The sequence below is a fragment of the Quercus lobata genome, chromosome 5 (assembly GCF_001633185.2).
Source record: "Quercus lobata isolate SW786 chromosome 5, ValleyOak3.0 Primary Assembly, whole genome shotgun sequence".
NCBI lineage: Eukaryota > Viridiplantae > Streptophyta > Magnoliopsida > Fagales > Fagaceae > Quercus > Quercus lobata.
The window spans coordinates 80,397,682-80,421,357 of record NC_044908.1 but is presented as its reverse complement, the minus strand read 5'-3'; the positions used below and the strand labels follow the sequence as shown (position 1 = coordinate 80,421,357).

At 34.2% G+C, this 23,676-nt stretch overlaps 1 protein-coding gene, 1 long non-coding RNA gene and 1 pseudogene across 4 annotated transcripts; all 3 read left to right on the top strand.

The window, feature by feature from the left end:
- The first annotated feature begins 2,999 nt into the window (after positions 1–2,999).
- Positions 3,000–10,124, top strand: LOC115988629. 2 transcript variants are annotated; one of them, XM_031112207.1, is made up of 5 exons: positions 3,000–3,156; positions 5,414–5,640; positions 8,415–8,526; positions 8,614–9,377; positions 9,516–10,124. In XM_031112207.1, the coding sequence occupies exons 2-4, from the start codon at positions 5,534–5,536 to the stop codon at positions 8,782–8,784; spliced, it is 390 nt and encodes a 129-aa protein (XP_030968067.1). In that variant the 5' UTR covers positions 3,000–3,156; positions 5,414–5,533; the 3' UTR covers positions 8,785–9,377; positions 9,516–10,124. The 2 variants fall into 2 exon arrangements, with proteins under 2 accessions (XP_030968067.1, XP_030968066.1); XM_031112206.1 differs by having other exon boundaries at positions 3,000–3,256.
- A 1,911-nt stretch (positions 10,125–12,035) lies between these two features.
- Positions 12,036–15,863, top strand: LOC115989424. 2 transcript variants are annotated; one of them, XR_004091921.1, is made up of 4 exons: positions 12,036–13,245; positions 13,443–13,551; positions 13,671–13,824; positions 13,900–15,863. It is a non-coding gene; the product is annotated as an uncharacterized LOC115989424 (long non-coding RNA). The 2 variants fall into 2 exon arrangements; XR_004091920.1 differs by having other exon boundaries at positions 13,671–15,863.
- Positions 15,864–19,113: 3,250 nt separating this feature from the next.
- LOC115991250 lies at positions 19,114–23,358 on the top strand (annotated as a pseudogene).
- The last annotated feature ends 318 nt before the right edge of the window (positions 23,359–23,676 follow it).

Genomic DNA, 23,676 nt, shown 5'->3' with positions numbered 1-23,676 from the left:
CCCTCATATAGGTTTGGTTTGAGTTAATTCTTAGACATTTTGGAAGTGAGAATTTAAGTTTATAGCAAAATACAATCTACATGACTATGTATTTAAATGTGCCTACCAATTATTTGAGTAATATCAATTGTAAATTTGTGATGACATTTGATTACCATGATAATCTCATTAAGAGAATGAGAAATTTAAATAATTAATTTGAAACTTAAAAATTTTAGTAATAGAAAAAAAGGGAAAAAATAATACACTATAACAAAAAACTTGAAGAATATAGATCACTTGAAAATAGAATAATATTAATCAAACACACCCAATTTTTTCCCCAAAAAAAACCAAAAATAATAGAATGATATATTTATAGAAATAGAGAAATGGAAAATACTTTTAGAAATAGTTCTATTTTTAAGTAGAACAAATTATATTCAATAAATTTCAGAGAATTAATCGTACATCATATCCTAGTACAAAATATTTATATATTTTGTAACTGTTTTTTCTCAAGTGCTGAAACTCACTTGATTGAAATTCAGTTGAGTTTAAGGTGAAACTCGCTGCCTAACAAATTTCTAAAATTGGCAATTCACTCAAAAATTTTCGCCTAAATGAAATTTTGGCCTCTGCAATTCCAACTTCAACTTCTGTTTCGCTTGTCTCCAATTAAAATACAGCTTAAATTAAAATTAAATACAATGAGATTTTGCAATGACAAAGAAAAATCTGACATGGCATTTGCCAATACTAGAAATTCCTAACATTTGCTTTACAGATACAAAGATCGATGTGAAAAAAATTGTCACAATCACAGTGATCATAGGAATAGTTTCCATTTCATTCTGCACTTACATATTGCGGAGGTGGATGACTAAACATAAAGGTAATATCTTGACTAAAATTAACACGATGGACTTTGAAATGGTGCTACGTATTAGAGATTACTCACAACTGTAGTGGAAATTAACAAGGAAGAAGAAAGCAAAGGGGATCTTATTGTTCAACAAAGGGGGAGCACATAAAAAAATACCTAGTGAAAACATGCTTGGAGATAACCTGAACCAAGTTCAAGTCCAAGAGCTACCGCTATTCAATTTTGAGAAGTTGCCAAGTGCAACAAACAACTTTCAGTAATCTAACAAGCTTGGGCAAGGTGGATTTGGTCCCGTATACTGGGTAATGGTTACTCTTCTAGATGTTTCTTGTCTGATAATTTGAGTATCTAGTTAATGATTTGATGATTCTCTATAGGAAAAATTGTTAGATGGGCAAGAAATTGTAGTAAAAAGACTTTCCAAAACCTCTGGACAAGGGTTGGAAGAATTTATGAATGAGGTGGTAGTAATTTCAAAACTTCAACATCGGAATCTTGTCAGGCTCCTTGGCTGTTGCGTTGAAGGAGAAGAAAGGATGTTGATCTAAGAGTACATGCCAAACAAAAGTTTGGATGCTGAGGAACAATATGCTAAGGGACAATATGCTGAGGAACTTCGCTTGAAGTAGTTTTCTGATGACTTCCAAAAAATGAACTTCTTATGCTAACTTCATGTTCATTCACATTGTAAGTTTAATCCTCACTTTCTTTCTCTTGTTTCTTTTGTTTAAATTCATTAGATCCACACATTGAAAAATTGCTAGATTGGACAAAACGTTTCAACATTATTGAAGGAATTGGTCGAGGTCTACTCTACCTTCATAGGGATTCTAGATTACGAATTATTCATAGAGATCTTAAGGCAAGTAACATCTTGTTGGATAAAGAGTTAAATCCAAAAATATCAGATTTTGGTATGGCACGAATTTTTAGAAGTAATGAACATCAGGCCAACACTAATAGGGTCGTTGGAACATAGTAAGTACCTTTCACTTTGGCCAATTCAATTAAACACTAATATTTGAGATGATGAGATTTAGATGTGTTTTGTTGTTGAAATTTAGTGGATATATGTCTCCTAAATATGCAATGGAAGGCCGATTTTCAGAGAAATCAAATGTCTTTAGCTTTGGTGTGCTATTACTACAGATACTAAGTGGATGAAGAAACTCTAGCTTTTATCATGATGAGCATACCATGAGCCTTTTAGGACATGTAAGTCATCCTCATCTCATTCCCTTACCTTTTACAACCTCCTATCCTTGTTTCTTGTTAGTTTTATTATTGATGCTAAGAATTTCAATCCTCTTTTTATGTTTCTAGGCATGGAAGTTGTGGAAAGCAGACAACATTGTGGCCTTAATAGACCTAATGATATCTGAACCATGTTATGAAATGGAGATTTTGAGATTCATACATGTTGGCTTGTTGTGTGTGCAAGAATTTGCCAAAGATAGGCCAACTGTGTCTACTGTAATTTCCATGCTTAAAAGTGAGATTGTTGATCTTCCCTGTCCAAGGAAGCCAGCATTTACTGAAAGGCAGATTGGGTTAGATACAGAGTCCTCTAAACTTTGCCAAAGAAAATGCTCGGTTAACAATGTTACTATTACAATGCTTCAAGGTCGATAGGTTGAATGTGTTATTGACATCACCATGTTGTGGTTTCATATTCATTTTGAACACTATCCCAAAAATCTCATATAGTGTAAATACTGACTTCTCTATTACCTCTTCAATGCCAACCATTATTCCAATCTAAGAAGAAAAAAAATTATTTTACCATATTATCTTCTTGGTATATTTAAATTTTATGGCACCTATAAAGTCCATATATGGTGGCTTTATTTCATACCAAATTTACTTATAAAAATCTGCTTAATTTTGATTTACTTTTGGGGATTGCAATTTATTGGGGCAGATTTACTTGAACCCTGGCTGCTGTGGTTGCTGTTGTTAAGCAGCTCAAGTCGCCATTGTGAGCTGCATCCTAGGTTGTAAGGCGGACACGCTGCAAAAAAAAGGAAGCATTTGTATTTATGCAAGTTGCAACTTGCTTGAGGACAGACTTCCAACACTACATTCTTATCCTTATCCATGTCATTCTTATCCAAAAAAACAACCCATTCCAATTTGCAAGAGAGCTAAAGAGAAAACCCTAAAGAGTAGATTGTGATTCTTTGTGAGAGTTTATTGTGCTCATCCTTTGAGAGAGAGAAAACCCGTATTCCTTGAGTGAATCTATTGCCTTTTTCCTCTCTTCCCTACTCACCATTTCCATATCTTGAGAGGTAATTTTCCAAATACTCCATGTTACCTTTGAGTGATATTCCTTGAGTGATTGTTAAAAATTATTGGAGAAGCTACAGCACACAACGGATGTTATTTTTGGTTTGCTTCCCTTCTTTTACTCTGCACTTTATATTACTTTATATTCATTTATTGCTATTTGAATATGCATGCAATGAAAATTGGTTAATCACTTATATTTGGCATTAGTTGTTAATTTAGTGTAAAAGTTATTTTGACTTAAAATTAATTAACTGGCGTTTAAATATTTGCTAGGGTGTGAATAGCAATTTATTGGCACCTACCAATAACAAATGAACATCTATATCTATGTATATCTAACAACTCAAGCTTAACATTTATTGTTGCAACGCTCCTATTTTGTCATATCAGCGGCCACATCATCCACTTATTTTTTGCCTTTTTCTTTTATCTTCTTAAACTTTTATTCTCTCTCTTCTAAAAAAAAAAACTCTTCTTTTCCCTATTACTCCACATTATTATTACACTTCCTCCAATCTTCCCCACTGCTTTCTATATTATGATTACACTTTCTCAATCATTTTCTCTTTCTTATATTTTGACTCTTCTTCTTTCAATTTTATTTCGTATAAACTCAATATCATTTCTCCCCTTCAATCCATATTTTTCCAACAAAAAACTATGAGTACTCTCTCTCTCTCTCTCTCTTTCTCTCTCTTTACTTTATTGTGGATTTTTGTTCCTTCTTATAACTCTGATTAAGGTTGAAGGTTTTTTATTTATTTATTTATTTATTTTTTTTTATATAGAAAAAAGATAAGAAAAAGAAAAGAAATTTTTTTTGTTATTGTGTTTTTTTTTTACAAAGTCTTTTCTATCCCTTTTATAACTTTGGTTGAATTTTGGTTTGGGTTAATACTTTGTTTTTTTGGAAAAAGGAATTTGAGTTTATATCAAAACATAATCTACATGGCTATGAATTTTAATATGTGTACCAATTGTTTGAGTAATAAATTATTATAAAATCTTTAATTTATTCCTCTAGTTTCATTTTAATTTTGGTTGAGAAAACATTGTAATTTTGTGAAGAGTTATTATTATTATTAGTCGCTAACCCGTGTGATGCACGAGATAGTTAAACAAAATTTATACACATTCACTTTTATTGGTACAATCATTTGAAAATAATTCTAACTAATACATTTAAAAGGGTTAGTAATTTATAGTACTTACCCTTCACTATTAGTATACAGACATCAAGTGCGGTCATCGTAGTCCTTTGAAAGAACCTTCCCCAATTGGACCCTATCAAAAAAAAAAAAAAAAAACACCCAATTAAACAAAATTGATCCAAAAGGGTCTAAAAAGCACACAAAATCAATTCAAAAAACAAAAATATGAGACAAAGTAATTACTTTCTGGTGCTAATGAAATCGTCTTTTGTATTGCTTTTCCAAACTGCAGCACTTATCTCTCTAAGGCCTTCAATTAACGAAAACACAAACTTCTCTTGGAATACTGGAGTATTATGACCATCTATACATACATACACAAAAAACAAAATCAGCATAACTCACTATAACTCAATAGAAGCCTAAAAAATATAAAGAGAAATTAAAGGGGTTGAATTTGATATTTACGTTTGGAGAGAGAGAGTTTGCAGAAACTATGACTTTATATTTCTTAACTTGAGAGAGGGGTAAGGTTGCTAGGGTTTTATTTCTTAACTTGAGAGAGGGGTAAGGTTGCTAGGATTTTGAGGTATTATAAAGTTTTTGTTTTTATTTTTATTTTTTAAATATTGTGCTGACGTGGAAAATTGTGGTGCCAGCAGAGGCTTCAGTTTTATATATATATATATATATATATAGATGATTATTTCCTTATTTCAGAAATTTAAATAATAAATTTAAAATTTATAAAATTTAGTTATATATTTATAGAGATAAAAAGATAAAAGATACTTACAAAAATCTTTCAAAAATATAGATAATACATGAAATGATAATTATTTTTTATATATTTTATAATCTATAAATACTATATAATAAAAAATGTTTGACAATTAGTTTACTTCCATAGATTGTGCCACGTAGGATTTGGAGGGCTTACAAATTTTCACGTATGCATTTTTTTTTTTATTTTAATTTTTAAGAAAATTGTTTTTTTTTTTTTTTTTTTTTTTTTCCTTATGATTTTATACCAGACCTTTTCTTCCACTTCTCCCTCTGCTCTCTCTCTCTCTAACATTGTAGAGTGCAACTCCTCTCTCTCCAGCAAGATGACCAGCAACCACCACCCAGCTACTGTGGAGCCCAATCTTATAGGGTCCACTATCTATCTTCTCCGGCAACGGTTTCAGCCCCCAACACCCCAAGGCAGAACAACCCCACTTGAATGGCTGCCTTAGTCCCACCGTTAAGCGAATCCTACCACAGGTCCATCTCCGGCAGTGGGTGTGGCTGCCTTCTCGATTGTCATAGTTGGCCACTTGGCCTCACCAGGTCTATCTTTATCTCTCTTCTAAGTTTTTTCAAACTCTATGTTCTGAATTTTTTTTCCCAGTAGGCTCTGATAGTTCTTCATCGTATAAGAAATGAACATAGGCCAACCCTTTACCCTCAAAGTGTTTGACAAAATGCCTGAGCCAAACTGAAAAAGGGGCTTTGGCTTGGAGGCATGGCTTATAAAGATAGTGTTGACATTAAGCATCGTCCAAGTTTTATTGTATATTTGTTTGATTGTCTGATCTAATAGAAGCAATCAAATCTTTTGTTTAGCAACCAAAATAGGTCACCTTGATTTCACCTTCTAATTCAGTGTTTGTTTATTTTGTTTCTCTGAAGCTTTGATTTGTTTGTCTCTCTCTGCCAATCACCCCTGTCAAAAATATTGCTTTATTATTTTGGTGTCAACATTTGTAAAGCAAAAGGATAACTGTGAACATGAATTTCTTCCCTGTCTAATATAAACCAACCGTTACTTTCAGTTCTAAAAATATTGAAAAATCTACAAGTTTCAACTTGGGAAGTGAGAATTCTTGCCTGCAACTTTGAATAAAAGCCTACAACAAATGAAAGCCAATGAAGATGATAATGTGATTTGTACAATTTTGCTTTTTAAGTTCTCTACACAATGAATCAATTTAACTGAAAAACAATGTAACTTGTGTTAGAATGATGACCTTATTCCATCACACCATTTACAAATGCCAACCTTTCCACTGTGGGAAAGCTAGCAATGAGTTGAGTGAGAATATTACATGAAATTGAATTATTTGTACAATTTTTGTTTATGTTCCTGTCAACCTTTTTGTTTTATCTCTTTACATCATCACAATTAGATACCTTCACCTCAATGCTATTCAATTGGGACCTCAGCTAGTGGCTCCATGATCTTTGGAGTTCCAGCTTGATGCTTTCCAATTGGCTTAGCTTGATGCTGAGACCAATAAGAGGGCCAAAATTGGCAATTAACACCAATTGCCATAGTATATAGTTAGTTGGCAACGTTTCAAAAGTATATTACTAACTAGCATCTCGAGTTTAAAAGACTCGATTTAGGCCTTGTAAATTGAGCCTCAAAAGCTCGGTTTCCATGTTCTGATTAGGCCTTTTTCCATGTGGCATCCACCTAGAACTCGAGTATTAAAAGCTCGAGTTATATCTCAACCCTTTAAGCGTCGATTTTTGTGTTCTGAGAATGATGTGGTTTATCCACGTGGAAGCCACCTGGAAAGCGACCCTTAGAGACTCGATTTCATAAAGGGTTTATTCAAAATTCATAATTCATAGACACCCTCTCCACTCTCACACACCTCCACTCTCACTCACCCTCTCCACTCTCACTCAGTCTCCACTCTTACGCACCTCCACTCTCATCTTGTCAATTCCTCACTCTTAATTCCTCCGAGGCACAGAGACACTCTCAATTCCTCACTCTCATTTTGTCAAATCCTCGTCCTCCACCAAATTCCTGTTCCACAGACTCACCTTCATTGAAACCCACGCTAGGTAATTCGTTTCTTAAATGCTTTTTTTGTTTTGTGGGTTTGAATTTTATTTTATTTTATTTTATTTTTTGTACTTTTTTCTGTTCGTGGGTTGAGCTGTTGATATTAGGCAAATTTCAAATTTCTATGTTGAACTATGCATTGTTTTGGGAAAGGGCTAAACCCATTTTTTTGCAGTGATGATGTTAGGGTTTGTTAAAGTTGATGATTTAGTGTTTAATTGGATCCATGTTACTGAAAAACTTTAAGAAATTTTGAAAGTTTGATGACTTTATTCTTGGTAAATTTTGATAATGTCAAAAATGATATTTTGTTTATTAATGTAATATTTCTGTAGTGTTGTTTTATTTGATTTTATTTGCTAAGTTTTCTTAAGCTCAAACACAATCTATTAGAACTTGTGTTGATAATTCTAGGTAGGTGTGAACTTGCTGAGAGAAGGCATTGATCCTCCATGTAAGGTTTCAATTATCAAAAACCCAAAATTTTGTTGGTTTGAAGTCATATGCAGGCAACAAATGTGTAGAGCAATATATATATATATATATATATATATATTTTCATATTTATTATGGTGGAAAATACAAACTGCATATTTTTCCAGATTTTTTCTAGGGCTCAAGGCACTAAGGTCTCTTTCTTTGGTGTGTGTGTGTGTCTGTTAGCTTTGGAGATTTTGGATTTGCCACATATAAAACAGAGGAAATGAACTGTTTTGTGTGATCTGGTTTGTATTCATTAGAAGTTTTGTGTGTGTGGCTAATTTAGGACATTTTCTTTCATTTAGTTGTTCGGAAGTTAGTTGGCAGTGCTTTGCTTAAGTGTATACTTTTAGAAATTAATTTACATTCCCATTTATTTATATCCATTTCTTGTTGGTTGCTATGATATTTTTTATTATTATTATGCATCAAAATCTAAAATTTATAACATTTAGATTTAGTAGTGTTTTTTTGTTGTAGATTATAAGAAAACATAGAATTGGTGCTTTGCCTTTCTTGGGCACAGAAGGTGCTTGTTGAATTGCTTCCTAGAGTTTAAGTTTGTGCAAATTTGTTGTGGCTTTATATTCTACCTTTTCAATTTTTGGGTTTTCATGTTAGTGTGGTTAGAATTTGATAATGAGAGGATTTAAATTCTTCATTCTTTCATCTTTTACTGAATTCTCATTGTACAAACTGGCTTTTGTTGCTCTAAATCATACCTAGTTCCATAAGCATATTTTGTGTTCATTTCTCAAACTAACTGCTTATCATTCTTGTGCAGTATGACTGCTACAAATGCTGGAGAGATTGAGGTTGTGCACATTGGACCCACTGGTGATTCGGTGTTGACTCTGCAATCCCAACATTGGTCAGATGCTATTTGGAATGGGCAGGTAAAACACAACACTAAAACCATTTGTTATGTTCTGAATTGTATCCTTCTTATGTTATATATTAATCCATGGTTCTGTTCTGTGTAGGATCCGGGGTCCCTTACCTGCCGCAACCATAGTGAAGAGTTTACCAATCTAGAGCCAATGGTGGATGACTGTGCTGTTGAAATAATTAAGGGACTTGGTTTGGAAGGACTCCTCAAGACTCCGGGTAGAGAGATTGTCCATGGGCTGATAACAGTCTTAGTGGAGCGATGACGGCCCGAGACTCACACCTTCCACATGCCACATGGTGAGGTCACCATCACATTACAGGATGTGGAGGTTCTTCTCGAGCTTCCTGTTGATGGCGAGGCTATAACAAGGAGCACGCAGAAAGAATGGCCGAGTGTGTGCCAGGACTTCCTTGGCTTTTTAGTTCAAAATGATAATACAAAGGTGCTGCAAGGCTAAAGGATTGTTATCAAACGGCTTTTGGAGCAAGTTGCAGTTCCATTGCTGCCTAATGCTGAAGAGGATCGGTTGCATAAGTATGCACAGTCCTACATCCTAGTGCTACTGGGGGACACAATCCTCATGGACAAATTTGGCGATAGGGTGCATCTAATATGGGTGCAGCAGTTGGAAGACCTTCGCAACCCACGAAGGTACAGTTGGGGAAGTGCTTGCCTTGCATGGTTGTACAGAGAGATATGCAGGGCAAGCGATAAGACAACCAGTCAGATTGGTGGGTGCTTGCTGTTGGTCCAGTATTAGGCATGGGCCAAGTTCCTATTTTTGTGCCCGAGAGTTGAGCATGGCCCGCCAGTAGGTGCTTATGGTCCTCCAATGCGTGGTCCATTGTCCCTGAAGTAAGTCTCTACTTCATACACCTCATATACATTATGTGATCATTACCTAACCATGTAACTTGATTACATTATAGTTTTAATCATACGATTATCTTTGTAGGAAAGTTGTAGATATTGATCCCTTGTTCTTGATTGTAGGTAGTTGTGGGTCCTAAACAAGAAAAATAGGCCCTCCCACATCTTCAGTGACAAGTATCGCGAGCAAATAGCTTCAATGTTACTGGGCTAGATATGAAAATACCTTTTTTTACATGTTTAGAAACAAGATATAGGTTTGGTTAACTTTGAAATATACACATTGTTAGAATGATTTGAAGTTTTGTAATGGAGGTGAGTTTTGTATGAGAGTGAGAGAGGGAGAGAGTACAAGAGTGAATCTGCTAGGACCTGAATGTACCCAAGAGACCCACAACAGAGATTTATGAGGACTAAGGACAAGAGTGAAGCTGCCCTAAAGCATGTGGATTAATATCCAGCACAGCTTACAAATCGAATCTCTAAGACTTGATTTCCCTTTTTGAAAACCAAGTTTCTAAGGCTTAATATCCAAGTGGATTCCATGTGGATAAACCACGTAATTCTCATAACACAAAAATCGAGGCTCTAAGTGTCGAGATAGAACTCAAGTTCTAGGTGGATGCCACGTGGAAAAAAGCCAAATCAAACCACGTAAATCGAGCCTTAGAGACTTGAGTTTGGAGGAGTAAATCGAGTTTCTAAAACTCGAGATGTTAGTTTGATATATACTTTCAAAACGTTGCCAACTAACTATATACTATGGCAATTGGTGTTAATTGCTAATTTTGGCCCCAATAACAATGGGCAGCCAAGACTCGGTCCAAGCTTGGGAACAGGTTCAGCCTTCTTTGTTGTGGGGCAATTTTTGCTGTGTGAACCAATGTTTTGTTCCTTTTCTAGAATTTAAATTTGTACCATGTCCATTTTGCAGGTCTAATACTTGGAGATGTTCTTCGTACTTAGTATATACAATTTCCATTTAGCACATGGTTTTTTACCTTCTTCCAGATTGTAGCAATTTATTTTAGATTTTTTTTTTGGTTTGTGTGGTGTACTTCTTATTGTAGAATTTTTTTTCTCCCTTTTGTTTAGTATAGAGACACTCATTAGCTTGAATTCAAGCTTGACTCACATTACTAATCAATTATAGAATACATGATAGAGCATGCTCAATGTCTAATAAGCACACACAACAGTACATGCTCCATGTCTTACAGACAATCGATATGTAAAATCCATTTACAATCCATGAACCCACTACATTACCTGTCATATTAGGTGAAAGTTTTGTTAATCTATTGAGATTAAGTTCACGGTCTCAGGTTCTTAAAAGCTTTCCTTGAATTATCTACCATTGAGTTGGCTTATCAGGCTTGGAATATATGTAGTTTGATTTAAATCTAACCCACATATGTAAGAGGTTTTTGATGTTTCCTTCCTTACAGCTATAGAGTTGTGTGATTGGGTTATGAACTTTACATGAAGCTGTAATTTGTGTTTACAGTTTTAGGGATTAGTCTTATCAATATTTAAAAAAAAAAAAAAAAATCATCGCATTCAGATGATTTCACAGAATTATAGTAATCTAAGAGATTCTTTGATTTGAAAACTTGATCTTAATGATACATTTTGCTAACTACCGGTGCATAGCACGGGTTAGTGACTGGTATTTATATATTCCCACACATTGTGTGGGTTTGCGACTAGTTCTTATTAATTTGAAAAAGCATCTGCCACAAAATGAACATTCAGATAGGCACCTATACCCAAGAGTAGTTGAAGGTCTTGGCCCCAAAAAAACTGATGATCTAAATAAAGCCTTGATCTCTAAGTTGGGCTGATCAGGAGCTTCTAATATCTTTAAGATTGAAGAAATCAATGGCTCCCAATTGGAAAGGAATTCAGAACTCAATTCCATTGCTTAACAATAACAAGGGTCAGTCTGTATATATATTATATACAGACTCAAATACCAATATATTATATATGGACTGATCCATGGGTCCGTACAATCCCCAACAACTATCTCCATTCTTCTCCCTCCAAACCAATCCGAGAAGTCAAAACCATGCAGTAGACCTCATCCTGCTTGTTTCATGGAAATGTAAATCATCAATTCCATTCTTCAATTGGCTCTTGTTGATACTCAATGTCAAGTTCCTCTGAGATCCCTTATTGTTTCTTTAGAATAAAATTTATCCTAATTTATCCCCGCCCAAAAAAATCTATTTGCAATTTTTTATTATTTGATTCATTATGACTTTATGTACTTAAAAAGATTAAAATTTATGTTTATATGATGATGGTGTGTTTTTTTTGAATGGTTCTTTGTTTTGTAATGTTACAATGTAAAACTTCGAAATTGCTTGTTTATTTATGTAATTATACTTTGTGTTTGAAGGATTATAATATTTAGACATTTTAATTTTTAATTATAATATTAATTTTTTGTTTATTCTTTGTTATTTCTTATGTAGTTTAAGAAAATGCCCTTGAAAATTGTTTAATTTTATTTAGACATTTTCAATCAAGGTGGCTAATTCTTACATATATGCCCTATTTATTTCTTTTTTAATTAGTTTTTAAATTAATTATGAATTCAAAACGGTTCAAGTTTTCAATCCATTGGGCTACAATAAACAGCTGACTACTTTTTTTTTTTTTTTTAATCAATCGGTAAGGATTTCATTCAACTCAAAAAATACCACAAGGCCCAAGGACCTGATCCATGGAAGCTACTAAAAGAAGATTTTGTAGCTGTCCTAAAACACTACTGACTCCAAATAGCTAGCCCAGCCAAACCAATGAAAATAACTAATAGGGAACCATAACTAAGGATTCCATAGTACACAAAATATTCTCTATACACAATACCACCAGCAACAATTTGGGTAGAAGACAATTTGGTAGGCCAGATGGAAAACTCGAGTCCCACTATTTCACCCCTATTTTCTCTTGTCAACTAAACAATGGAGAAATAAGTATTTGAGCACAATCAAATCTAACTTGATTAAGATTTAGTCAGTTGTAGGCCACTAAGAATTAAGTCCAAATTAAAGTGATTAACCAATTAACATAAGAATACATAAATCAAAACTAAGCATGGATAAGCAAATAAAATGAATAGCCCACAGAAATCAAAACTACAATAACACAGCCATAACACATGGATGTGCTATTGAAGAGGAAAACTCAAGAATTGGACGGAAAAACCCCTTTGTGGTCTTACTGCCGAAACCAATCTACTAGAATAGATAGTTGCAGTGCATAATATCTATGTACTCAAGCCCTCTAAGCTTTTGCTTGCAGCCGACTTCGCAATTCCTTTCTCTACTCTACCATCTGGATTTGTGACTGAGCTCTAATTGCAACTTCAAGCCACCATGGCTAATTTTGGGTTGCTCCAATGATTCCTAAGGCACTAATCAACACTCACAAATCTTGAGATAATGAAGAATATGATGGTATCAATCTCCACAGAATTCACCAATTTGCAGTTGCTTCCTGGGATTCAAGCCAAAGAATATCAAAGAATGGAATTGAGGCAATTGGACTAGTAGAAGTGTTAGGAGGACTCCGTTGCAGTCTGAGAGGGTGAACATTGGTGGTGAAGGAGACAAAAAAGATGGGTTTTTGAAACTGAAGATGATGAAAGTGACAGACTTTGCAGATTGGTCAACTGCTTTCCAAAACAAATGCAGAGAGCAGTGCTTGGAGAATTGTTCTTGTATAGCATATGCATATGAAACTGGCATTGGTTGTATGTCTTGGATTGATAAACAAATTGATACAAAGCAATTATCCAGTTCTGGAGTTGAACTTTACATTCATTTGGCCTACTCAGAATTTGGTAAGTTGTTTATTTTTTTATGCTTTTATGTGAAAATTACACTTCAAATTATCCACTAATGGTCCAGTTTAATACCATATGAAACTTAGTCCTATAACTTCAACCGAACACCATTTAAAAGACTCTTGATTTAACACCATTTTGCAGTCTATTTTGTTTGAACAAGTATTATTCTTTTGTTTTTCCCTGATTTACAGATAAAGTGGGAGATGTGAAAAAAAAACTGTCACAATCACTGATTTACAGGAACAATTTTCCTTTCCATCTGGACTTATTTACTGTGGAGGTGGATGGCAAAGCAAAAAGGTAATATTCCCACTTAAATTAGCTCAGTGGACTAGTAAATGTTGCCATATATTACATTACTCACTACTATAGTGGAGATTAGCAAGTATAACGAAAGTGAAGATCTTATTGTTCAACAGAGAAGAAGCATAACCAAAATTTCTTAGTGACAACCTGGACCAAGTTAAAGCCCAGGACCTACCATTATTCAATTTTGAGAAGCTAGCAAGTGCAACGAACAACTTCCATCTATCTAACAAGCTTGGGCAGGGTGGATTTGGTCCCTTATACAGGGTAATGGTTGCCCTACTAGATGTTTCTTGTCTAATAATTTGAATGTCTAGTTAACCATTAGATGTTTGTTTATAGGGAAAATTGTCATATGGACAAGAGATTGTAGTAAAAAGACTTTCTAAAACTTCTGGACAAGGGTAACAAGAATTTATGAATGGTGTGGAGTTAATTTTAAACTTCAACATTGGAATCTTGTTAGGCTCCTTGGTTGCAGTGTTGAAGGAGAAGAAAAGATGTTGATCTATGAATTCATGTTGAACAAAACTCTAGATGCACTCCTCTTTGGTAAGTTAATTTTGATGCCCTTTCTTATAATACATTTGCGTTATAGGTAAATTTTCTGCTTATAAATATCAGTGTATGAGTAGTGATTGTTGCACACACTGTGTACGTACACACCGTGGGCAACAGGAATTACTGTTATAGTATTATGAGACATTTGAGTTTTTTTCTTTTGTCATACTTCAATTGAAACAGACTTTTCCAATTCTCTTATAACTTCACCCCTAGAACTTCTTTTTCAAATTTTATGTTCTTTCACCTTGTGAGTTTCTCATAATGATTTTGTTTTAATTCATTAGATCCTCACAAGGGAAAACTATTAGATTGGAGAAAACGTTTCAACATTATTGAAGGAATTGGTCGAGGTCTACTTTACCTTCATAGGGATTCTAGATTAAGGATTATTAATAGAGATTTAAAGGCAAGTTACATCTTAATGGATAAAGAGCTAAATCCAAAAATATTAGATTTGGAATTGCCAAATTTTTTGGAAATAATGAAGACTAGTCCAATACTAATAGGGTTGTTGGAACGTAGTAAGTACCTTTCATTTTGGTCAATTCAACTGGAAACGAGTACTAATAAGTGGAAGAAGAAACTCTAGGTTTTATGGTCAAGAGCAGTCCATGAGCCTTTTAGGATTTGACAATTTGTAAGTCATCCTTATCTCATGAGCCTTTCAATTTTATTCAAGTATAATTGTCAATTTGTATGATATTTTATCATTTCCTCTCTTCCCATTTTAATTTTTATGACATCCAAAAAGGGAGGGATATTCTCCAATTTCTTTATTTTTAAGGAGGTCAAAACAAGAGAAATGGGGATAAGTATTTTCCTCCTCTTTCCTCTCTTTTCATATGATAATCTCTAATCTTCTCTCCTTCCAAACTTCCAAACATATTGTCAATGGAATCGTGCATTGACCTACAATGAGATTGCATCGAATCTGGTACTACATTTTGCTTCTTTGAACTGATTTCTTTCTTTCATTCACCTTCTTAATTGGGTTTGTTTCCTTTTCTCTTGACTACTGGGAATATTTGGTTCACAAAACATGCACTCTTTTTGCTCATCACGACTTATATTTTCTTGGATAAAAAAACATGCAAGGGAATTTTTCCACTTAGATATCCGTACAGTTCTTGCTCCAAAAATATCAGTTTTGATAGCCTGGTCCCCTCTTCCGGTCATCTAGCAAAGCTTAACATGGTACCTGCAAGGGAAACCCAGTCAGGGCCTTCAGGACCACCATGGAAACTGGTTGACAGGTTTTTCCTTAAAATTGGGTAATACTTACAAAGTGTTACAGCAGAGTTTTGTGCATCAAGGAAAGGAGTATAACACTGTAACTGGCTTGGCAGGTGTATTTAGACATTTTTTGTTTGAAACAAATTGAGTTCTGGTTTTTTCTCCATGATTTTCTGTGTAAGTGTCTGATTCTAGGAAGATTTTGTGCCTGGACTAGAGGGTTGAGCAATCTCATATGATATCTACTAGTAAGCTAATGGATGCACAGATTTTTTTGGCTACGAAGAGTGGGGAACACCGGAACAAGATGAAATCCAAGTGCTTGTATTTTGTTTTCCCTAGTTTGTTTGTACTGCACAGAGGATTTCTTGTATTCCTCTTTTGTGGGATGCATTGAGCTTGCCCCACCTTATGCTGTAGCATGTATGTAAGCTAATAAATGTAATTAATGGGGAAAAAATGTAAACCCGAGATGGAAGATATCATGATTGTTAAACAGAACTTGGATCTTGAAGCCTGATTTAAGTTTACTCAAGAAATAACTAGGTGTTTGAAAGTCTAGGCAAGGAATGCCAAGAACACACAAAATTTCACATCTATCGTAACAATTGAGTTAACAAGCTTTTATTGGTTCTTATTCGGATTTATCATTGAAAACATTTTTTTTTTAACCTATTACTAAACAATTTGCCATATCAATTGGGTTTGAACTTTTTTTTGTGTTTGTAGATTTTCTCATTCTAGATAACAATGATAATAGGTACACATGTTTTTAGTAGTAGTGTGCTGTTTGGGCTTGCTTATTATTGTATCTATAGAAAATGAAAATTTGAAAAATTGTGTTTAAATAAATTAACTATAGATCTGTTTGGATTGAACTTATTATTGTTAAAACTGAAAACTGAAAACTGAAAATTGAAAATACTGTAGCAAAATAATTTTTAAATGTGTGAATAGTACCGTGAGACCCTTTTTTAATGAAAAAGTTGAGATTTGTGGATTCCATAAATAGTACACGAGACCCATTGACAGTGTAATTGCAGACAAATGTGTGGACGTTGAAAGTGGTGTGGGTACCGTGCACAGTGCACGGGACCCACTAGTAGCTGTGGGACCCACTGGCAGCTGTGTTCATGTGCTTTTGGGTAAAAGGAAAAAAAATAAAATAAAATAAAAAAGGCAAACACAAATGCAGGATTCATCTCAATCCAAACCGCACCTATATAAAAAAAAAAGCCAAACCAAACACAATTTAGTGTTTTTTGTGCTTGTTTCTACTGCTTTTTATTTATATTCTTTCTCTCTAATTAAATGTGGTAAAATAATGTCTCAAATCCATGACCCTAATATCATTTTCTTCCGTATTTCACTTGGCTCATCTTAAAATTTCCTAAATGCTATCACGTGCTTGAAATATTGAAAATATTTTTCATAAAATAGTTAACAACCCCAATTAAAAATAGAATCGGATTAAAATAGAATTTTAGAGTCCGTTTGAGAATAGTTTATTTAGTTGAAGCTGAAAACTTTTTGCTGAAAATACTATAGATAAAGTTAAAAACTAGTTGAAATAGTATAGTGAGACTAATAAATAGTACTAAAAAGTGTAATTAGATTTATGAATAGTAGCAAAAATAAGCTAGTAAAAAAAACTATATTTTTCAGCTAATGCCAAACGCAACCTTAATGTTGAAATTGATTAAAATTATGACATAGATTTCAGGAGTATTGCAAGTGCTCTCATTGTTGCATGTAAATATGAAGAAGAGTGGCAATGATTCTTAAGCTGATGAACTTGTTGTAAAATTAGAGTCTAACAACTAAGGCAAAAGCATGTTAAGATGAAGGAACTTTTAAAAAAATGGATATCAATCTAGATCTATGCTAAGAAAAATGTAGACTACTTTTATTATCACAAGAAAGCATACCACTAATGATAATGCAAAGATTTGAAACAACACCTGGGATAGGAAGAATGAAAAGAAGCTCTTAGAATTAGTTAGTCAATATTATTTGGCTTACTAATTCGATATATATATATATATATATATATATGTGTGTTCATAAAGATTAATATATGTTATTAATGTGATGTGTGTGTTTTAAAATACTTAGTATTCTCAAAAGAAAAAACAGTGGGTTAATCCCATATTGGAAAATGAGTGAGTTAAAGAGGTTTAAAACCTGTGCTGTATATTCAAGAGTTAGAGTATTCTGGATATACATCACTGTCACTCTTGATTGTTCTTGTCTTTTTTTTTTTTTTTTGCTTTGGTGTACATTCCTAATAGATATGTTCCATCTACATGCTGCATGGGATTGTTAAATGCAACAATTTCTCATGTGTAATTTCTTAAGAAATTAAAAAAAAGTAAGAAGTTTTATGTCGCATTAGCCAATTTCTTCACAAGCAGGATTTTTGAAATTTTAATTAAAAATTTATTATTTTATATGAAAAAAAAAAAAAAAAAAATGAAAGGACCTATTCTATGACATGTGGGTGATATCTAAGAATGAAACTATATTTTATTTTGGGTATGTGATGCAAGTTGAATGACTACATACTAGAATTTTAAAGGGTATGCATGAAAAACACGATTCAACATGAAATTTATTCACATTTTGAACAAATACCCAAAAAAAACCTCTCAAATAAAATGGGATAGAAAACTAATCTATCTTGACATCTGTTGGGTCCCAATCTAGTTTTAAGGTGAATTAAAAAAAATAAATTAATAATTTTAATCAATCTGTACATGTTTTACGATTAAAGAAAATATTTTCTTTTCTTTTTTGCCCTCGAATAGACACTGTACTATTTTTTTTTTTTTTTTAAATTTAAATTTATCCTTCCTCTTGTGGGCTTGTACTATCATTGCCTTCTCGGCTTCTCCTTCTATTTGAAACAAGAGGCCCAAAGTACGCTAACAATGACACGCCCAAACATTTGGGCCTTTACCATGTAGTCTGGAGCAATGGTGCCAGTGCAATGTTCACAGTGCACCCAACAACATCAAATTCTGTCCATTTAATGGTTCATAACTTTTACGGCTTTTATTTTATTTAAGAGAATCCGGCTTTTATTTTTTTGAATTTGCTTTTATATATCTATTTCGCACAGCCACTTTTATATTTTAAATACGAACACTTTTTTTTCTGCTTTTCAAAATGGGTATATTAATTTTAGCATTAATTGTGGAAATGTGTATGAAATGGTGGATATAAAGGAGTGCAAAAAAATATTTAGTCTAAATATTTAGTGAAAAAATATTTAGTCTAACTTTTACGAAATGGTGGAAATATTTAGTCTAACTTTTATGAAATGGTGGATATAAATGATTCTTATTATGGAAAATCTAATAACAAAAATAATGTCAAAATAAGAAGAAAATAATTCAACTGCCTTCCTAGAGATGGATCATGGAAGCTTCCATGCATGGAGCCATTGTGTTGTTTGATGCTGAAATGTTAAATTGTTGAGAAGAAAGTTTGTGAGTTTTTTCACAAGCCTTTATAGTGATCTTGTGTGTGAATGCAATCCAGTGGGTGTCTAATTTCAATATATTTTGCTACAAACACGAGCAAACACGAGCAAGTTGACAAATGAATATTGTTTCACATTTGAGTCACTATGGGCTGCTTTGACTTTGAGTAATAGAAAGTTCAACTATGCAGCTCTTTAAGAAAAGAATGAAAAGAAGCAATGACTGAATGATGCTCCTGGCATCTAAAATCTTCATTCTCAGCATTGAACAAGTTATGGGACGTGTTCGAAATACAAGTATGTCCGTTTTTATTGTCTTGCTATGTTGCGTTTGTTTAGAATTTGGTTCTGCCACAGACACCATCACAGCTTCTCAGCCCATCAAAGACCTTGACTATATAACCTCCAATGGGAGTGCTTTCAACCTGGGATTCTTCAGCCCAGAAAATTCTACCAATCGATATGTTGGAATATGGCATAAAAGCATTTCTGTATTTACAGTTGTATGGGTAGCTAACAGACAGCAACTTCTTAGAGCATCCACAGCAGCTGTGGCATAATTTATACAATTTTGCCACACCAAAGGTCTACTTTATTATTTTACCACATCATTTTATAACATTCCATTTATCAGATGTTTTATTATTCAATTCTATACATTAAAATAATATTTACTACACATTAAAATAATATTTACAACTCATCAAACACAATCAACAGCCACCACATTGCTGCCAACAACCAACAACCACCACCACACAACCACCATCTTCATCCACAACCCAAAACACAATTCAAAACAAACCCATAGCCCACCAACACCAAATCGGAAGCCCCACCACCTCAACCACAAACCCCAACAAACCCACCGCCTCCACACCTTCACCCATACCCACTTCCAAACCCAAAACCTTCATAATCCAAGTCAACCCAGACTCCAAACCCACCATCTTCATTGCCGTCATCATCATTGCTGTCAACCCAGACTCTGACCTCGTCATCACCGCCATCGACATCGACATTACTCCTAACCATAAAAGCTTCAACGACCAACACAACAGACCCATACCCACCCATCGCCGACCCATCCATCGAAACCCATAGCCTAGCCCATCCGAACTGAATCCAGCCAACACAATTTGAACCCACACATCACTGTCTAAACCCACCAATTGCCCAACCCACCCATCAAACCACAGCCCAAAAAAAAAAAAAAAAAGAAAAAAAAAAAGAAAAAGAAAAACCATTGCAAGAGAGAGATCGGCGTGGAAGTGATCATCAGCGTTGGTGTCGGCGTGGAAGAGCAGTGAGGGTTGGGATTTGAGAGGAGAGGATTGGGGTGAGAGAGAGGAGAGGATTAGGGTTTGAGGGTGAGAATGACGGAGAGATGAGAGAGAAAGAGGGAAAAAAAGAGAGCATATGCCACATATGTCTGTACTGTGGAAAATTTGTGAGGATACTGTAGCATGTTGCAAATTTTATAAGATTTGGAACATCTGATAAAAAGGGGTTTTTGGTGTTTAGTGTGCCAAATATTTGGCATTTGGCACATTTAGCACATCTAGTGCGGATGCTCTTAGGGATTCTTCTGGGGTTCTTACTATATCTGAGGACTTTTTGTGCTACTAAATGGACAAAAGGAGGTAATTTGGTTAGCGAATGTTACAAACTCTGCTCCCAATTCAAGTGCCCAGCTTTTGGATTCAGGGAACCTTGTCTTGTAAGAAAAGACTACAGGGACAATCATATGGGCGAGTTTCGAATATCCTTCGGATACATTCTTGCCAAATATGAAGCTTAGTGCTAATGTAAGAACGGGTAAGAAAGTGTAGATTACATCTTGGAAAAGCCCTTCTGATCCATCCATTGGAATCTTCTCTATCAGTATTCAACCTCTTGGTCTTCCTCAAGTGTTCATTTGGAACGATGGTAGCCCATATTGGTGCAGTGGTCCATGGAACAGTCGGATCTTCATTGGAATTCCGGATATGAATTATGTATATCTTTACGAATTCAGTTTTGTAAATGAACAAGATGGAAATTTTTATTTAACTTTTGATTTTGCAGACAAGACTATCCCATCTATTTATGTCTTGAATTCACAAGGGAATCTAGTGCAAAAAGATTGGTATAATGGGAGTGAGGATACTGGGTGGTTAGCTTTGTAGACTGAGTGTGATGTTTATGGCAAGTGTGGGGCATTTGGAACCTGTAATCCGAAGAATTCACCAATTTGCAGCTGCTTCTAGGGTTTCGAACCAAATAATACAGAAGAATGGAATTGAGGAAATTGGACTAGTGGATGTGTTAGGAGGACACTATTGCAGTGTGAGAGAGTGAACACTGGAGTTGAAGAAGGCAAAAAAGATGGCTTTTTGAAATTGAATATGATGAAAGTGCCAGACATTGCAGTTTGGTCAATTGCTTTTGAAAACAATTGCAGGGAGCAATGCTTGGAGAATTGTTCTTGTATAGCATATGCATATGACACTGGTATTGGCTGTATATCTTGGACAAATAAACTACTTGATACACAGCAATTCTCCAGTTTTGGAGTCAATCTTTACATTCGTGTGGCCTACTCAGAACTTGGTAAGTTGTTTCTGTTTTATATTTTTATGTGAAAATTAGGTTTCAAATTATCCATAAATGTTCTAGTTGCTAGGTTACTTTGTCTTTTAACTTCAACCAAGTAAATCAGTGTAAAAAGACTCTTTATTTAACACCGTTTTGTAGTCTTTTTTTTTTTTTTTTTAACTAGTATTATACTTCCCCCCCCCCCCCCGATTTATAGGTAAAGTAGGAGATGTGAAAAAAATTGTCACAATCACAGTGATCACAGGAGCAATTTTCCTTTCCATTTGCTCTTGTTTATTGTGGAGGTAGATGGCAAAACAAAAAGGTAATATTCCCACTTAAATTAGCTCAGTGGACTAGTAAATGTTGCTATATAATTCATTATTGACTACTATAGTGGACATTAGCAAGGAAAAAGAAAGCAATGGAGATCTTATTATTCAACAGAGAAGAAGCACAACCAAAATTTCATAGTGACAACTTGGACCAAGTTAAAGTCTAGGAGCTACTACTATTCAATTTTGAGGAACTGGCTAGTGCAACAAACAACTTCCACCTATCTAACAAGCTTGGGGAGGGTGGATTTGGACCCGTATACAGGGTAATGGTTACTCTACTAGAGGTTTCTTGTCTAATAATTTGAATGTCTAGTCAACTTTTTGATGTTTGTTTATAGGGGAAATTGTCGGATGGACAAGAGATTGCAGTAAAAAGACTTTCTAAAGCCTCTGGACAAGGGTCACAAGAATTTATGAATGAGGTGGCGGTAATTTCTAAACTTCAACATCGGAATCTTGTTAGGCTCCTTGGTTGCTGTGTTGATGGAGAAGAAAAGATGTTGGCCTATGAATACATGCCAAACAAAAGTTGGGATGCATTCCTCTTTGGTTAGTTAATTTTGATGCCTATTCGTATAATACAAATGTGTTACAATGTTAAATTTTCTATATATAAATGTCAATGTATTATACTAGGAGTAATAAAAGTTTTTTGCATAGGAATTACTGTTATACTATATTGAAACATTTGAACAATGTTCTTTGTTGTGATACTTCAATTAAATAGACTTTTGCAGTTCTCTTATAACTTCACCACTAGAACTTCTATTATCATATTTCATGTCCTTTCATCTTGTGAGTTTCTCTTAATGCTTTTGTTTAAATTCATTAGATCCTCATAAGGAAAAACTATTGGATTGGAGAAAACGTTTCAACATTATTGAAGGAATTGGTCAAGCTCTACTTTACCTTCATAGAGATTCTAGATTAAGGATTATTCACAGAGATCTAAAGGCAAGTAACATCTTGTTGGATAAAGAGCTAAATCCAAAAATATCAGATTTTGGAATGGCCAGGATTTTGGGGAATAATGAAGACCAGGCCAATACTAACAGGGTCGTCGGAACATAGTAAGTACCTTTCATTTTAGTCAGTTCATTTAGATACTAGTAATACTATTTGATGACAAGATTTTGATGTGTTTTGTTGTTAAAAATTTAGTGGCTATATGTCTCCTGAATATGCAATGAAAGGGTGATTTTCAGAAAAATCGGATATTTTTAGCTTTGGGGTGTTGTTACTAGAGGTACTAAGTGGGAGAAGAAACTCTAGCTTTTATCATGATGAGCAATTCATGAGCCTTTTAGGATTTGTAAGTCATCCTTATCTCATTGCCATATTTTTTAAAACCTCAAATAGTTTTCATTACCGATGCTAAGAATTTCAATCTTGTTTTGATGTTTCCAAGCATGGAAATTGTGGAATGCAAACAACATTATAGCCTCAATAGGCCCAATGATATATGAACCATACTGTGAAATGGAGATGTTGAGATGCATACATGTCGGCTTGTTATGTGTGCAAGAATTTGCCAAAGATAGGCCTATCATATCTGTTGTTATTTCCATGCTTAAAAGTGAGATTGTTGATCTTCCTCGGTCTTGAATTTTTTATTTTATTTTTATTTTTTGATGAAACTCGCTCTTGAGTTGGAACTGGGTTGAATCCGTGGCTTAGGATAAATTGTCTTCCAAAGCTGCCAAGTTGAACAAATCCAATGGTCCCAAGAAAGAAGAAGAAAAAAAAATAAAAAAAATAAAAACACCTAATGCTCTAGAAGACTAGAACAACAATGAGACATTATTTTATTGAATGATTGAACGCTACATTGTTGTTGTTGTTGTTGTTGTTGTTGTTGTTTTTTTCTTTTCTTTTTTTTAATAATTTTTTTAATTCTTTAAATGTCTCTATATGGCCGTTTTG